General features: G+C 31.5%; 1 protein-coding gene across 4 annotated transcripts; it reads left to right on the top strand.

Annotated features, from left to right (window-relative positions):
* The first annotated feature begins 961 nt into the window (after window positions 1-961).
* On the top strand, window positions 962-16,562 carry LOC143254247 (uncharacterized). 4 transcript variants are annotated; one of them, XR_013030114.1, is made up of 7 exons: window positions 962-1,252; window positions 3,916-4,029; window positions 5,728-5,860; window positions 7,495-7,882; window positions 9,120-9,293; window positions 11,850-15,931; window positions 16,032-16,562. XR_013030114.1 is itself a non-coding variant. In XM_076509100.1 (6 exons), the coding sequence occupies exons 3-6, from the start codon at window positions 5,858-5,860 to the stop codon at window positions 13,085-13,087; spliced, it is 1,803 nt and encodes a 600-aa protein (XP_076365215.1). In that variant the 5' UTR covers window positions 962-1,252; window positions 3,916-4,029; window positions 5,728-5,857; the 3' UTR covers window positions 13,088-16,562. The 4 variants fall into 4 exon arrangements, 3 of the variants coding, with proteins under 3 accessions (XP_076365215.1, XP_076365217.1, XP_076365216.1); XM_076509100.1 differs by having other exon boundaries at window positions 11,850-16,562; XM_076509101.1 differs by lacking the exon at window positions 962-1,252 and adding an exon at window positions 1,396-1,429 and having other exon boundaries at window positions 11,850-16,562.
* Window positions 16,563-18,369: the final 1,807 nt, after the last annotated feature.

The raw sequence follows: 18,369 nt of genomic DNA, 5'->3' as shown, positions 1-18,369 counted from the left end.
AATATTTTCTCAACCCAAACGAGCCGTTTTTACATATATATATACATATGTATATCTTGTACTTAATGGCATTAGAAAACAAAGTAATGTGGATTAATTTTGATAATTACAGCCATATCGAAAAATGCTCTTGTCATTTATTTCCCGTTTAATCTACTTTTTTAATACCACCTTTCGGTTGCTAAATCTATGAGCATCTTCGGGTGTAGTAAGTAAACCTGTGGTATGATTAGGTTCACACAATTATTTTTAAGTAATATTCACAAATCAAAACATATATAGTCAGAAAATATATCTGTGGGTTACTCTGCATTCTGTTTTTTGATCGACTTTGAAGCAAGAAAAATTGCACTCGATAACGTCACCCCATTTAATAGTTAAACTTAGCGCTAGCAAAAATATTTGTGAGATAAAAAATAATAACAGATAAACAAACAGAGAGATTATAAGTCTAACAAATTAGTTGTTCTGGTGTCCTTCGTTAAGACATCTTACTGGCGATGTATAGCAATTTATATTCCGTTATGAATACATTATATAAACAGGGGTTCGATTTCCCTTGGTGAACTTAGCAGATAGCCCAATGTGGCTTTGCTATAAGAATAAAATAGAATATACTTATTAAACAAACCGGCCATAAAATACAATATATAAACAGGGTTCGACACACATTATATACATAAATAAAAAACAGTGTTTTAATATAAATAGAATATACTTATTAAACAAACCGGCCAAAGTATAATACTGCTGTCTGTTGTATGTTCATGCAACTACTTCGCTGGGTGAGGATGGATCTTCACCAAAATTAGAATGGAGTTTCGTTAGGCCCGGCCCGACATGGCCAGTTGGTTAAGGCACTTGACTCGTAATCTGAGAGTTGCGGGTTTGAATCCCCATCGCATTAAGCATGCTCGCCTCTTCAGCCATGGGGGCGTTATAATGTTATAGTCAATCCCATTATTCGTTGGTTAAAGAGTAGCCCAAAAGTTGGCGGTGGGTTGTGATGACTAGCTGCCTTCCCTCTAGTCTTACACTACTAAATTAGGGACGGCTAGCGCAGATAGCCCTCGAGTAGCTTTGCGCGAAATTCAAAACAAACAAACAAACCTTCTAGGAGATGGATATGCAACTACTGATGAAATAAAATTTTAGGACGGTTGGTTACCAGTAGAGACCTCTATTTTTCTAAGCAATATGCAAGATGTCGACGAATGTGGTAAGTTCAAGTGCTTCAGAAGATACTGAACAGGTTAGTTTAATTTTGATCTTTTCTTAATGTTAAACTGACTGTTGTTAGTATTGTTTAAATAAACTTACTTGTATATATTACGAAATATTTTTAACTCTAATTTTGCTGTGTCGCGGTCTTCATGTGGGGTATGCGAATTCAATGACGAGTGAAAATCTGTCAGTGGTAGCAGTAGTGGTAATACAAATATACTTTTGAGAAAAAATATTGTTATTGCCAATACTATAACAAACAGTACTAGTAGTAATTCATATTATAGAGTAATATAAACTATTACAATACCATAATATTTTAACAAGTACGCATTATTTGTATGAATATCTTAAGTATCTTTTTGACTTAGTTTTATGTTACTTTAGTTATTATCATTGCTTTAAATTAGTTTATTAACAAAGGAGAAATTATAAAGCTCATAAGAAACTTAAATTTTTGGTTTAATTCCTGAATTAAAGTTGTCTCCTGGTGGGACAGTGCTAAAGCTGTGGATTTACAGTGCTAAAATCAGAGGTTTGATTCCAGCTGATGGACATGGTAGATATCCTTCTGTGGCTTCGCTATGCAAAAAACACAGAACCTAAGTCAAAGTTTATTGGGAATATTACTTTGACTATATTATTAGTTACTAGATTTGCAGTTCCAGTTGAGCTACAAAGCAACTAAGGATTTATAAATGTATTACTCAGTTTAGCTCTGTTTATATTCACTGTTGAAGAATCTTTGTTGAAACTGTGGTGGCTGATTGTAATTTTAAAGATTCTAGGATCATTCATATACAAGAAAGTAATAATATTATGTTAATCAGGGAAAATTATATCTAAAACGTTGATTTTGATCGAAAATTAGTTTTCACTAGTTTACCAACAATTCATTGTTTTAATTAGACTTATTGGCCTTAATACAAAACCATATCTAAAACTTTAGGTTTTATCCATTTCTTTAGAAAAGAAACATTTTGTTGTCACTAAAAAAAATTTCTTGCAGTTAATGTTGTATTTTGTGCAATCACATATACCACCAATATTTTGTATGATTTATGTTGCATTTGTGAATATATATGAGTTATTCCTGTCATACATAAATCAGTATTGAGAGTAGAGTTACTTAGAATAATTATTATTGATAACAGAACTTTGTAGTTAGTAAAATATAATAATTAATTAATAATCAGTTATTTTTATATGAGATTTAGATAGTTGGAGTACTTGGGAACATAAATTTAATTATTTGATTATTTTTGTGAGTTGTGAAACTAATTGATGAAGATGAATAACGTTGAATTAATCATGATGGAAATTTTATGATTACTTGGGTGGTTGGAATAATTTGAAACAGTAATCCTCATTATTTGATATTTTCATATTTGTTGACTTAATTGGTTATTCTACCTTAAATTAATCAGTTTACTCAATCTTGTTTGTAACCAACCTAAACACCCAGCTATAGTTGATGGTATTTAGGTATTTGAGATAGAAAAAAGATATATATATCAGTCCATACTTTTGCTTCTGTTAGTCTTGGTAAATGTAAACCTGGATGAAAATTCAAATGAATTATAAGAAATATTCTCAACAGTGAAATTTCAGATAAGTGAATAATTTTCTAACAGAATTTTATGTTTCTTCACTAGGCTTTATTAGTTTTAAATACTTTGTCTTTAATAATATACAATCAGTTGGTTCGCACTGGCTTTTATGGTACAAAAAATACTTGTAGTTACCTGCTTGTGTTGAAATTAGAATTGAAATATGAACATAGTTTAAGGACAAGAAGAGACCTGTTGATTCATCTAGACTGTCCTGTGCACTAACTAATCTTATAATTATTTGTGTGATGCTCAAAATTTGAGGTTTGTAATGCTGTATATAAATAAATGTAATCACACTTAAGATCCATTTCACGCTTTCCACTATTTTCCTTAATTTAGAAGCCATTTTGGCATTAAAAGAATACTAAACTTTTTTGACATTTATGTAATTTGAGCTCAATAGTGAGACAGTGGTATGTCTGTGGAGTCATGTTGCTAGAAACCGTGTTTCAGTATCTGTGGTTGCAGAGCACAGTGCATTTGTATATCTTTGTGTTCACTTCCAAACAAACTGAACAGTTTATTTTGAGTCAATAGTGATTGTACTGTTCTACATTTAACAAGACTTTCCAGAATACAGAAATATGCTACACTTAAATTCATTAGTAAAACGTATACTTAAACCAGTTGAGAAGTAATTACTCTCACAAAATACCTAACAATAAACCACTTATCAAACAGATGAATAGTCATAAAAACTGATGTCACCAAAACAAATCTCAGGATTTCATTTTAGAAAACGAAGCCAAAAGTGAACTCTTGTGAAATTCTTTAAATATCTTCTGCAGTAGCAGTTTCACGTTACCCTATCATCAGCTCATTTGAATGATCTAATATGGTATTCTTACATATTTTCTTACCATCATGTTGTTTGTGCACAATTAATGGGATAACCTGGTGTACATTTTTGTTTCACGTGTTTGATGTTAAGACAAACTTGAAACACGAGTTGAATGTAACTAACAACAATAACTTGTTTTTACAGCTTGGGAAACTCAAAATTAACAAGTTGTAAAGTAGTGCATTTTGTTGTTAGAAACAAACATTTATGAGGTGGATTCCTGTTGGTCCTTTACAGGTAGATAATTTAATCAGATTAATCGAGTCTCTACCAGAAAATTTGCAGTTACAGACATTGTCTAAGATCAAGGAGAAGTTTCTGAAAGGAGAGTCTAGTGAGAACAAAAAATGAGTAAGCTCCTACCATTTTGTTTTCTTTAATGCCAGGTTTAATGTTATTATATCAAGTTTGGAAGAAAAAGAAACTGTCTTAAGTTGATTTGTTTGATTTATTGTGTTTAGTTTTTATGAGAGTTTTCAAAAGTACATTAAAGGATTAATCAAATTTTACAAAGTTAGTACCACACACACACACACACATACACACAGCTGTGTGACTGTATGCAAAATAAGTTATTCAAAAATGTTTGATTGTTATGTGTGTATGTTTGTTTGTTTTCTGAATTTTTTCAGTATTATTTATGTTTATCTAACTTTTAACAGTATTAATAAATAAATACATAAAATCACATCATAAAGAAAAGGAATTTAAAGTGTGTTCACAATCCAGTTTTCATGGCACATGGACACACACATACACACTTCTGGTATTAAAGTTGCCGTGTCATTGAAATTGTTAGTTTGAGTTATTTAAAAGTGACTTACTATGATGACTTTGTGAGTTAACCCTTTAACTTGTTTGGTAAAACTATCCTAGCGTATGATACCTCTCTGGTTCACATCTTAGGCATGGAAATATGTATATCATAAAAAATTAATTAACACATAAATAACCTTTGTGTGCATTGTATTAGTATCCATGATGTTTTCACACCAAGAAACTATTTTAAAAATTAATTAAAAAATTATTTATTTGTATATTTTGTGGCAAATAGCTCTGCTGTTTCTGTCATACTTTACCTCTTTTCATGTTAGTTTTAGTTTTAAAAAAATACTCAAAACCACCACTCAGTAATATGTTATTGTATGTAAAAGACTTTTATCTGTTATTTCTGCACGTAATTGTTTCATGTATTGACAATCTAGAGATAATGAATATTCACAACAATGGTGAATCAGAGTTTCCTTTTAACTGTTAAATAATTTCCCATTCTTCTTTTATTGTGAAACACTTTGTAGGAGTTAAACATCTATGTAATAAATTAAATTATAACTACTATTTGGTGTTTGTGTTGTTACACGTTCAATTTGAAATGTGAACTTGAACCCAAGTCAGCCTGACAAGAGGATACAAGTTCCAGAGGAACAAATAAGCTTGATTTACTTATGCGTAACTTCCAAAAGGAGTGATGACAAGTTGAATCTCACTCCTTTGGGAACCTCACTGATGCAATAAGTAACAGAAAAAAAACATTAGTTAATTTTTGATCGTCATCATTTTGTTATGTAATTGAGTTCTCCAAGTTTCTTATATGAATACAATTGTTGTGTCCTTAGCTTTTATATGCTGGTAGAAACAGTAAAGTTCATAGTTTGTATGTTAAACTTCATGTAGTATTAGCAACGGAAAAATGTTTTTTGAAGAGTGTACTTAATAATTCAGGTTGCTATGCAGTCTTAAATTTTCTGTGCCACTAGTAAAACAAAGATGGTTAATATATCAGAGTATATTGTTGTACAATTTTAAATTTCTATATAAATAGTATAGAAATGTTTAATATATCAGAGTATGTGGTTATGCATTGTCATGTTTTCTGCACTGCTAACATGAAAATGCATGTTTTGCTAGAATATGTTATTGTTTATTGTTTTGATATAAAATGCAGACTTAATATGTTGTATTAGTTGTACTGGATCATGTTCTTTGTTAAATCCCTAGAGAAGCATTGTCAACAGAATAATTTGATGTTTAAACTAAATATTATTTCAGAAAAAAGGAACATAATGGTTCAAAAGATTCAGAGTTGAAACAGAAAGAAGAACGAAACAGCATTAACATACAGAAACAACGTGAAGAAAACAATGTTCCTTACAAACAAGAAGTTGGAAAACAAGTTGAAATGGTAAATAAAATTATAATATTCTGTCTTTCAGCCAAATCCAGCCCTCATTTTTGATACTTTTTTGTCTTGGTTTTCCTCGGGTAGTTTAATAAGAAAGAGTTTAAGAGGCAAACATTTCACCATCAACATCTGTACAGTTCAGTTCTCAGACTTACTTGTGGTACAACAGACATTCACAAAAGATAATGACTTAAAAGGAGATTCATCTAGATCTGGGAACCCTACAACCATCTGCTTTTCTTTCCTATAGATTTCTATTTTTACAATCTTTGTTTCAGTCTTAATAACTATCTACTTATCTTTTCATTACTTGTAATTTTTATGTAAAAGATGAAATTTTGATTACAATTTTCCAACTCAACGTTCCGAATAGTATGCATGCAAGTTATTTGAAATCTGCCCAACTGTCTTTGTTGTAAACTGTACGACACGACAAAGACCACAAGCTGAAAATGTCATCCTCTGAATAAAAAAGAAATATAAAATCTTAGTGATTATCTAACATATTATTTAATTTCCTTGGATGATCTTAGGCTTTAATCCAGAAAACAGAATTTTCTAGTGAAAAGTGATACTAACTTTGTTCATTTTTTACCCTCAGGTTGTTTTTTGTTTTCCTCTCTTATTGTTTAGTACATAGTTCTTGGATTAGAAAATATGGTGTTTTTCTTGCATCTTTCCTTGAGCCTCTTATCTTATTTAGGAATTGGCCATCTAAACATGTTTATTCATCTTCTTCTGGTGGCATTAAAATACCACAATGCTGTGCACATTGTTCAAAAAGATAGTTTACTCTCATGACTTTTAACATAAATAGTGCCTTTCCCACTGACAAGTGCTCCACAGCATACTTTGGACAGTTTTTAATACAGTGGTTTCCAAAATCTTTTTACTGATGACACTCTCACCCATTTTGATTTCCACGACCTATCTTCTGCTACGTGCAATATTTGTTTTGTATAATTTTTATGTTTTTAATTATTGTTTATTTAGTGATACCCTTATGAACTTCCTGCAACACATGGTGTGGAAACCCTGCCTTAGTGCCTTCAGGTACTTATGGTAAGACTGTAGCAGTCAGATATCCAAGGGTGGAAGCCAATGCAATCACAGTATTATAATTATTGACTAATAAGTAGTCATAACAAAAATACCTATTTGTAGGCTAATAACTCATTAATGATTAATAATTAATTAATGGTGATTAGACTTACAAGAGATGATTGTATAGGGTTTTAATCATGACAACTAATAATGTATTTGTTTCTTTACTTGCACGTTGTTAATATTTTAAAACAACTGCCACCCATCACTGTTTTTACAGTATTGATAAATTCCAGAGTATTATTAATACTGTTTTCAGTCATAGTTAACCCTGAAACATTTGCGAGAAAGCATTTTTTTTAAACTGCTTGCTGTCGACTGTTGCAGTAAAGCAATGCATTCACTACTGATAGAGATTCTTTTATGCAACCTTGTAATTTCTAAATTTAAGAAATTTTTTCAATATTGGGGAACTGCATTAATGCTGAAAAGGCTTTTTCTTATTAAGAATATTCTGGTCTAAATGTGCCCACAAACACCCAGTTGTATGTAATAATGTTTCTAAAATTAAAATGTAATTTTATTTTCAGCACATGTTCGCAAAGGACTCGGATTTATGTGAAATTCAATCTCCTACAGACAGAATTGGAACATTTAATAAAGTGGCCAAACCCAGTAAACTGTTAACGAAGGTCTTCCATCCAAAAAGCTGCTATGTAAAACTAGAACGTCTTTCAGGTGATGGGTGTAAAATATATTCAAAAGAAATTAATTCAAAATTGGTGCAAAAATCCTTAAAGACGAAAAACACATTGATCTGGAACTGTGAAAAAAATAAGAATCATTATATTGTTCAAAAACGAAGTCAGGCTCTCAAGAAAACTTGTACCAGTTCTTCCAAACCAGTTTTGACAACCAAAGACAGTTTTCCAGCAACCAACACCAATACCGATGAAGTATCTTCAGCAAGAGAAGACGGTAAAGAGGTTGAAATTTTAATGTCATTATAAACCTGTAAACGCACACACACTCACTCACTCATTTAAATTTTTTATTACTGACTTGCAAATATCCCTTAATGGGAGTTAATAATGGATGTCACAGTTGATAACATAATTCTTTCTTTGTCCTCACTGAAATGACTTTGGAAATGCAATGGGTAAAAGTTATTTATTAGTATCAAAAAGACATGTTGAAACTAATGAAGTAAACATTAATCACTTGTAAGTTTTAGCATGGTGTTCATTTTGACCTACACTGTAACAAAAAACAAGTTTGTTTGTTTTTCAAACCTTTTTTTGTGGTTTTAGCATTTTAAGTTAGGGTTATTTGATTTTTCCAAACAATAACATTCAGTATGTAATATTTTAAATTCTCTAAACAGCATTTTAAAGATTTGCAGTCTTTGAACTTTTACTGTTTTTAAGGCACTTTTCAAGTAAATGTAATTTTGTAGGGTATTATAAAAATAAAGCACTACAAGTATAGATTAATTATTTGAGATTGGTACAAGTAATTTTTTTATTAACAACTTGTTTTTAAACACCCTGTTCATTTTCCACATTTAGCTATTTCTGTACATGCTTAATTATGAATGTAGATGTGACCAAAGAAGTTCACTATAATTAAACATGATGAACATTGAGATTTTTTTTTTATCATTGAAACTGACCTTGACTCTAAAACAGAAGTTATTCTACAGGGTTTGTACAAATGTAGAATGTTTGTGATCACCAAATCTATATTTCATGTGTTTGTGATGTGTACAAGTAGTCTCTTTTGAACCCTAAGTTTAACATTTAACTTCTTAATTTTTCCCATGTTCCTCCTTTTGTTTCATAACTTAAGTAGAGTGAACATGAAACATTTTAAATTAGTTTAGAATATTATTATTTTTCATAATCATCTCAAAGATGTAATGAGACTTCTGGTGATTTTTTAACTTTATTTTTTATTTAAGGTTCCAGAGGATGTAATCATCTTTTATAAGACAAGTTTATTGTTTGATGAATCCAACATAAAAAGATGGTAACCACTTGTTACCACTGCTCTTTAATCGATAAAGCTGCTACGTAAAACTAGGACATCTTTTAGATTACAGATATAAATGCGTGTTCTAATCTCTATTTTGTTCTATATTATCACAGATATTTATGTAAAACATTAATAGATGGTCTTTTTAGAAATGACCCATCTTATCCATTTTTCTTTTCAGTTCAGCAACAGAAACAGAGCCAGAAGAGGTCTAGAAGTGTAGTAGCATGTGAAATCTGTAAACGAATCTTCAAGTGTCGTAGCAGCTTGACAATTCACATGCGAGTACACACAGGAGAACGTCCTTACACATGCCACATTTGTGGAAAGGGCTTTAGCCAAAAGAATGGTCTAGGTAAGAAGAGAAAAATTTATTCAAACCTTGATTTTACCTTTTATATATATATATACACACACACACATATATATATATGTACACATTATATATAGAGAGAAATATTTAGAGGAACTTAACCAAATGTTTTCTGCTCTATAATCAGGTAGAGAAAAAGATAATCAAATGCAGGTATTAATGTTTACCTATGTATATAGAATCAGGTAGAGAAGAAGGTAGTCAAATACAGGTATTAACTCTTTCAACACAGGGTCAGGCAGATTGACCAACCGTGTGACTTCTCTGTATTGGTTTAATGTCTGTAGATTTAATACTTCCAACTTTTAATATAGTGTGTATATCTTCACAAAATTTGGAAGTCTTTTAGTTAACATATAAGACATTCACTTGCAAAATATTATATATTTCTATAGCAAAGTGTTTGTAATAAACTAAAATAAAGTACCCTCTTCTTGTTGAACATCTTTCAAACCATTATTCAATTCCCATTTATACAGATGGTTCAAAATCAAGTGGCTCTGTTGGGGCTCTGCCATGGTTTGTTGTGTCTTTCTTACAGGGCCTACTCAACAGTTTGTGTCCACTGTTAAGTTGTAATACATTTCTCTTTTCTCTTCTTCTGGATCATGTAGAAGCTATGCAATACACAGATTGGACTATTTACACTGTCTATTTAGTTCTCTGCTGGTCCTGGAATCACTTCACATTAGTTCTCACAGACATTTAAAAACAACTGGCCCATTTTTCTTCTTCTGTTTCTAACCAGTCCTTCTGGACACTTGGTCATGTTGGTATTCATGGGGGAAAAAGTTCAGTTACGCTGCAGCTAAGTCCATCTGCTATGGTGCCATAACAACCATGCCTGACCCATATGTGGACTGTGGTCCTGTATTTAAGGCTTGGCTTTATGCCAGTTGGCAGTCAACTTGGAGCAAGCAATGTAATAACACGTTTTTCCAGATTAAACCTTCTGTTGCTTTTTGGCTACCATGTTTCTGCCAGGATCGGAAAGAGGAAGTTATACTGGCTAGGTTACACATTGGTCACAGTTTTATGACATGTCATTTTCTTTTATCTGGGTTTGATCTGCCAATGTTTGGCCTTTGTGACACTCAAGTTACTGTAGCCCACGTTTTTCTGTTGTGCTGTCGTTATGATCATTTTAGAAACCATTTTAGACATGTTTTTCCTCAGTTATTGACAATGGCGACACCTGTACAACTTAATTTTGTTTTCATTGCTATTTGAGTCTTTTATCTGACTTTTGTACATTGATTAGTTTTTAACACAATTTAATTTTATATTTTATAAAACTTTACTTTCATATTTTTACTGGTCATTTGGCAAAGGTATCCTAGTTGCTTTGTGCCATAACAATGCTAAACAACCAACAAATTAACACATACTGATAGAGGGGATATGACAGGTAGGTGTGGCAGGAAGGGTCTGATTTTTCTATTGATAGCTCTGCAACCAAACAAAATTGAAGACTATAAAACTTATGGTTTGTCTGAGCAATGACAATTTGCTTTTGAAAAATTTACATTTCATTTCTTAAAACATAGGGAAGACAAGATGTAGAGAGAAAATGCATTGAGTGTGTCATAATATTGGAAGTTCAGAATATTTTTCTATATTGCCTTGTATAATTAGGAACCTAAAACTTGTATATTATTAAAATATCGATTGTTAACTTAGATTTTTTGCTATACTAATTGGTATAACATAAATAAAATTAGTTTAATAAAATTTTCAACATAAGACACAAACTTTCTGTTGTGTATAGTAAAGGATACCCAGGGCAAAAGAGTTGGTGATTACCTGTATTTAGATTGGTAGATAAGAAGGTAATCAAATTCAATACGAGTGTGTTTACGTATAGTATGGAATAAAAGACTGTAATCATATTTTTTGTTTGCCTTTGTGTGTACTTGTACTAAATGTTTTGTTTGCCAATATGTGTACTTGTACTAAATTTTTTGTTTGCCTATATGTGTACTTGTACTAAATTTTTGTTTGCATATATATGTACTTATACAAAATTTTTTGTTTGCATATATGTGTACTTGTACTAAATTTTTTGTTTGCATATATGTGTACTTGTACTAATGATTTTGTTTGCCTATATGTGTACTTGTACTAAATTTTTTGTTTGCATACATGTGTACTTGTACTAAATTTCTGTTGCCTACTTACACGTCAACGTTAAACTTTAGGAAAGTTATTGAAAATAGTCATTTTAGATATCTATAATTCTATTCATTAGAATAAAAACTACAACACAAAATGAAATGAATAAAAGTTTCATTTACCTTGCCATATTCTGGTGTTGTAAGCTCTCCAGAACACATTCCTATAGGTACCCGTTATTTTTGGTAGCATAACATTTTACTTTAAAAACTAAAAAGTAAGAATATAGTCAAAACAAAGAGGCTTAAAGTTCAGAATTATCATTGTGGTATTTCATTTTAGATCTTTTAGATGATGTGTAATTAAAAAAGCATAATGTTAGACTTTATTTCATTTTTTGATGCATAAATTTGTTTCTCTTTATAGATTGTCACCTGCGACGTCACGAAGGAAAAAAACCACACAAATGTACACACTGTGATTATAGTTCTGCCGTGAAAATTGACATTGTTCGTCACATGCCCATTCACACTGGAGAGTTTAATTCTATTTGCGACATTTGTGGCAAACCATTTAGAGACGACTGCAGAGTCAAGGAACACATTAGGCAAGTTCACCTTCGAGAACAAAAATACATGTGTGATCTGTGTGGATTTATGACCCATACGCTTCATATTTTGAAACGTCATTATCTTGTAAAACACACCAACCTCGAAAAATTTGAGTGCCCTATTTGTCATGCAGTAGTCAAACAAAAGGGCACGTTTATTGTTCATTTGCGTCGACACACGGGTGAACGTCCATATGTATGTGAACAGTGTGGAAAGGCTTTTCGATGCTCGTCTTATCTTCACAAGCATCTGAAAGTTCACAGTGAAGGTGAACACGAGTGCCAAACATGTGGCCGCAAGTTTAAAGATAAAAGTCACGTTCAAAGACATGCTGTTATTCACCAAGGAGTGAAGCCTTTTCCCTGTCACTTATGTAGTTACTCCTGCAATGTGAAATGTAATCTTTTAAAGCATATCCGCACCGTACATAAAATTAAAAATTATAATATGCAGAGCTCAGTAGAAAAAGGTGAAAATGGCTCTGTGAATGAAGATGACGAGGCTGTTAAGAGAGGACAGAGCGTTACTGAAGTATTCCTTCAAAAGTTTTCTGAAAAGACTGGTGTCGACTGTACTGTTGATAAGCTCTTAGAAAAAGAGTTAAGCTCTCAAGATTCTACAGAAACTGAGCTAACTGGTATCAATGAATGTGTTAAAAGAAAAAATAACAAGCCCTTAAGTAGAAAGCTCAAGGGCAACAGTTCCATTTTGGCTGCTTCAGACATTGGACATCCGTCCCCATCTGACATCACGGATAATTGGTCTAAAGAAAGGGGTGTGCCTCCTAGTGAAAATGACATACTAGCTAATGCAATGAAGATCTTAACTTCTTTAACAAATGCAGTTCCTCAAGAAAAGGAAAACCAGAAAGTGGATAGTAGTAATTTAGGTGATTCGGTTGGATATCCTATAGTCTCTTATTTTGAAAGTAACGGTAATAATCACCATGAACCAATGATCAGCCTTCAGCTGGCTCAAACAGAACCCTGTGGTGAAGATGTTACTGCATTTGTTATAGAGTTACAGTCTGAGCAGAATGTTTATTCAAATTAACACAATTTTCATATATTTATTTCACAGAAAAATTAATAAACTGAATTTATTTAAGATGAGAAGAATAAAAGTTTCTTTGGTACAAAAAGAAAATAAACTAAAACCCACAGTAGCTTATGATATCAATATGAATTAATCTAGATTTTTAAACTTTGATTAATTGTTTCTTTTTTTAATTCAGTCATTAATTTTTTAAGAGGGAAGAATTATTTTACAATTTATTTGTACTTAAAGCAAACATGAAATTCATCATGAGTTCATTTTCATCCATTGCCACAACAGCATTTATTGGCTTTCTGATCTGATCAGTGGTGGAATTGGACTGAAATGGTATTGTGAAATGATTGCATTAAGGAAGAAATGATGCATTTATTTTTTAATTGCAAAACATGTTATAAAGGAAATATTTCTAAAATATGGTTTATATAACCCATATTAAATAAAATTTTTTTGGGGCTTTTAAACCCCTGGCTTAAAAAAAATCTGCCTTGCTACAGTTGACATTAAACCTCTTCCTTAGGTTCTTTGAGTAACTTCTTTCTAGTTCTGCTACTGGTTGTAGTCTCGTTACACATTATTAAATTACCACAAAGGAAAGAGAATCCTTTTTGTTTGCAAACTGTTAAAAATGTTGATGATGCATTACCTTCTACATATGAACCCTTTATTTTGTAACAAATTACACCTTAATATATAATGATTATTCTTCTGTTATCAATTTTAGTTTACTTTTAAAACCCAAAATTTTACTTCAAAACTTGTTTCAGGTAAGCAGTATACGTTTTAAAATATATGGTGATCAAAGAAAAATACATGTGTAACATTATTGTGTATTTGTGTGATGTGTGATTTTGAATAAGTTTTATCAGATGTGCTGTGGATCATACTTTTTATTTAGGAAAATTTGGACGTGTTATAGAATGCTTCAAAAAGTAAAATGGAAGTTGTTCAATAGACCTTTTGCCATTCTTAGTAATAATATTCAACTTATTTATTGTAGGTATAATCTATTTTTGTACAGTGTAATATTGTTACTAAACTTGAAGAAAGAGCATGTTTACAAAGCATCACTCCTTAAATAGAATCTTTATAATTTTTATTGTGTTGCTTGTTGGCTGTAGTGTACTACAGGTTATTGAAAGTGTATACATGTAATCATTTATTTTAGGAAGTATTTCATTTGTGAGAGAATATTTGAAAAACATTGTGGCTCCTTTAACTTAAATTTTAAAATGAGAAACTATTATAAATTGTACTTTTATTATTATTTATCTTTTAATTACTTATAAAGGGGCCCGGCATGGCCAAGTGTGTTGAGGTGTACAACTTGTAACCTGAGGGTCGCAGGTTCGCATCCCCGTCATGCCAAACATGCTCGCCCTTTCAGCCGTGGGGGCGTTATAATGTGACAGTCAATCCCACTATTCGTTGGTAAAAGAGTAGCCCAAGAGTTGGTGGTGGGTGGTGATGACAAGCTGCTTTCCCTCTAGTCTTATACTACTTAATTAGAGATGGCTAGCACAGATAGCCCTCGAGTAGCTTTGTGCGAAATTCAAAAACAAACAAACAAATGCTTATAAAGATGTTTTCATCTCTTTCTATTTCAGTCTTACTTTACAGATGGTTTCTTTTTTTTCTGTATGAAAACTGTCAGTGTTACCTGATACTTTGTTTCATTCCTAGTTTGTCATAATACTTACCTCACATCTTGTACACTAGGCAGTTAGAATGTCTTACTGGAGAAATGAATTACTAAATGTAACCCTTTCTCTCCCTGTGCTGCATCACCATGATTTGTTATGATGCATGGAAAGCATTGCTAAATTCAAGGTTTTGGTGGGTGTGTCTTCTTTTTATTATAACTCTTGTGGAGAACACAATTCAAAAAATCAAATTTCCTGTGTGACTGACATGATGTGTAATTACTATTGTTGATATAATTTTCTTGGCACTTGTGTATGATGTTAAAATAACAAGTAAGAAACATATAACATTAAAATCGATATCCAACCAATTAAAAACACTTTTAATTTGGACTGATATCTAAAATGTGAACTCTACATGTTACAACATTTAACACCTCATCACTACAGGGCATATATTAGCTTGAATTGATCAAATGTTTGTGTATTTATTTTAATGGTGTTTCTTATTATTATTAATTGGTTTCTGTTAAGAATAAAAATATGACCTTACTTGAATGAGGTCTGATGAACCTCTGAATGTGTAGAACTATCTTTGGATTCTTCACTAGCAAAGTAACCTTCCAAGGTAATCTTACTAATTAACATGTATATCTTGGTGCATGATTCTTGGCTTGGTAATTAAGAGAACTGTTGCCTCACGACCTGATTGAAACTTATTGGTGAACAGTGAACATTCATCACTTCTTTGGTTAAGGGGATAAAATGGGTATTATAATGTCAGAGTTGATTCCTCTAGTCTCTCACTTCAGAAGTAGGGAGGACTAGTTCAGTTCGACCTTCAGAAGCTTTGGGCAAAATGTAGAAACCAAACTTTCGTTCATGAGAATATTAAGCAAGCAAGCTAATGTTGTATTGCAAGAGTAGGATGAAGATCACTGAATGTGCTTAAGATATTACTTTACAGATATCTTTGTTGTGAAATTTTTAGTTAGAAATGTTGATAATAATGCTGCAGGTTCAATACTTGGGTCATTATTACTAACCATAGTGTGGCAATTCAAAGAATGGCTCCATGTTATTTTCAAGTACAACTTTTTTGCTCATAGTTCCATCATCTCTTGACTGATTTGAATCAAATTGCAGTTTTGGACTCGGGAGGTCAAACCCTTTCAACTGATGTATTTGACCATACCTCAAGGTCATGTAGATGAATTTATTCTCACTCTGTCTAAAAGAATTTCAAGTTTGGACTTGGGAGGTCAAACCCTTTCAACTGATGTATTTGACCATACCTCAAGGTCTTGTAGATGAATTTATTCTCACTCTGTCTGAAAGAATTTCAAGTGCCCTGCCTATTGAGAATTCCCCCTACTTGTTTGTTTTTTCTTACATGGACAAACTGATACATATGATGTTAATCTATTTAGAAGGTATGAATAAAACCTGAACACTTAGTTCTATAAAATGTCCTTCAGCAATTAGAAACCAGATATATATTAGTGTCATCAATATGTTTCTTTTCCACATAAGTGTTTTGGAAGGAAAGGGGTCGTCTAACTGAATATTCTGTATTTGCTTACAAAATACTGAAAATTTTGAGCCTGTCTCTTATTAATAAATCTTAATAGATGCTGTTCAAAGGAACTCTTCTTTTATTGTGATATATAATGTAACTTTTGCCATTATTAGGTTCAATAAAATGTTCTTATGCAACACACAAAATTCAAAATTACCTTTTAATGAACAAGCACCTGTGTGAGATTTTGTATGCATATATAAGTTTGTTAAATATTAAAAATTATATTTCCCTCAAAGAGGTATAAATTGAATCACTGTGTAAATTGTTGTTATTTAATCCATGAGTTCATATACGTACAAGAATGAAATCATTACTACGACAAGAAAACTTCCAAATATCGACCTTTGCCCTCACTATACTTTTGGTGCTCTTAGCGTATTGACATTTTGAGTTTTCTGATTCAATTAAAATATATTTAATAAAAGGCATTGTCAACTATCGAGTAGTTTTATGACAACTAAAATATAGGGACACTACAATAAGCATTTGTGAATTGATTTTGTTTAATGTATTTTTTTACTTTGAAGCTTTATTTCTGTTAAGGTTTAATTTGTCATAATCTAGCAAGAGTTGACTGACCTCTCGGACATTGTTTAAATATTGTTATATTAAAAATCATTCATCTTCAGAATTACAAAAAGTATCCTCTCCATTTGGAGAAAAAGTCTTAAAATAATGTTTTTGTCACATAACTTGGTGATGGTAAGTGCAAGTTAAAATCAATTTTTAATGAGCACCTCATGTTGAAGTATACAAATATACAAGTGAACATGGTTTTAAATTAACAGTAATGATACGAAAGAGGGTGTATTACTGAACTATATATTTCTATCCACATCCTTGTATAATTTAAAATGTATTACTGTCATCATTAAACATTGCTACAATTATTTTGTAATGGTGATGTTAACATGAAATAATTCATGTTAAAATTATCCTTGTTTTCAGGATTATGAAGTTGACCTATACTGAATTTTCTAGAAAGTCATAACCTTATTTTCAAACAACCAATAATTTTTTCTCATCCACCTAGCAGTAAAATTGGTAGGAACAAAGTCAAAGAAAAGTAAAGTGTGCTAAATGTTTGATAAATCAACACAAAGATTTGTTTAAATATTTTACAGATGAATTTATTACATTTATTTTCTTTTTGTAATGCATTATTTTGAATGATTATTCTGCCCAATTGATGACCCTTACAAGGAACAGTTCTAATATTTTAGAAACTTCTTCTATGTGGTAAAAGAGCTGTGCAAAAGAAGTGCATACAAAAAGCAACAAGCAGTGTACTATAAATCTGAGAGCCACAGTTTATAACACATGATCCTATCAGCCAAACTGGGATCTTGACAAAACATACATTTAGTTGTAAATGTATTTAATGCTTATCATTATTCTGTGGATTACAAGTATAAGATGCCATTATACACAAGAATGAAAAATACATGATGATGGATTATTTATGAAATGTAAAAAAACAAAATAAATGTTAACGACATCTGGATAGAAAAAGTGTTTTATGTAAGAGGTTCATAGCAGAAATCCTTAAAAGAAGACATGATAGTTTTGAAATTAAAAGTCAATGAGTAGTGGAGCCATAGCTGGAATGGGGGTGGGGTTGATGACTTGACACCTCAATTTTTTTTCTTCCATAATTTTATGGTACCTGAGGCTGTTTTTTACACTTTTTAAATGTTTTCTAAATATATGGGCAGGATTACACATGCTACACTCAGTATGCCTACATGTGCAAATTACCTGGAGTGCTATCTTAAATTTCAGAAAATGTAATTTGTTGTTCACTGTGTGTAAGACATTCAAGCCCAAACAGTACCAAACGTGCAGTTATAATTGTGAAAAGTAGGTATAGAAAACAACATTACATAAGTAAGAAAGCCATAGCTGCTGTAAAGAGAAAAGTACTTTTACTTTGAATAATTATGGGATATGTTTTGAAATGGCTCGCTGCATTTTTAAGTGTTTTGGAGGATTGTCTGTTACAAAGGTAAACATAAATCACTAGAGCAGTGTTTCATGTCTGGAGTTGCCAAACGATC

The sequence above is a fragment of the Tachypleus tridentatus genome, chromosome 6 (genome assembly GCF_004210375.1).
Source record: "Tachypleus tridentatus isolate NWPU-2018 chromosome 6, ASM421037v1, whole genome shotgun sequence".
Lineage (NCBI taxonomy): Eukaryota > Metazoa > Arthropoda > Merostomata > Xiphosura > Limulidae > Tachypleus > Tachypleus tridentatus.
The sequence above is the reverse complement of the archived record's forward strand: the minus strand, read 5'-3'. Positions and strand labels throughout refer to the sequence as shown.

Excerpts from the sequence above, each read along its gene's own strand:
- LOC143254247 (XM_076509100.1), top strand. Across the intron at positions 7,883-9,119 it reads ATCTTCAGCAAGAGAAGACG|TTCAGCAACAGAAACAGAGC; the intron begins GTAAAGAGGTTG and ends TTTTCTTTTCAG. Across the intron at positions 9,294-11,849 it reads TAGCCAAAAGAATGGTCTAG|ATTGTCACCTGCGACGTCAC; the intron begins GTAAGAAGAGAA and ends TTCTCTTTATAG.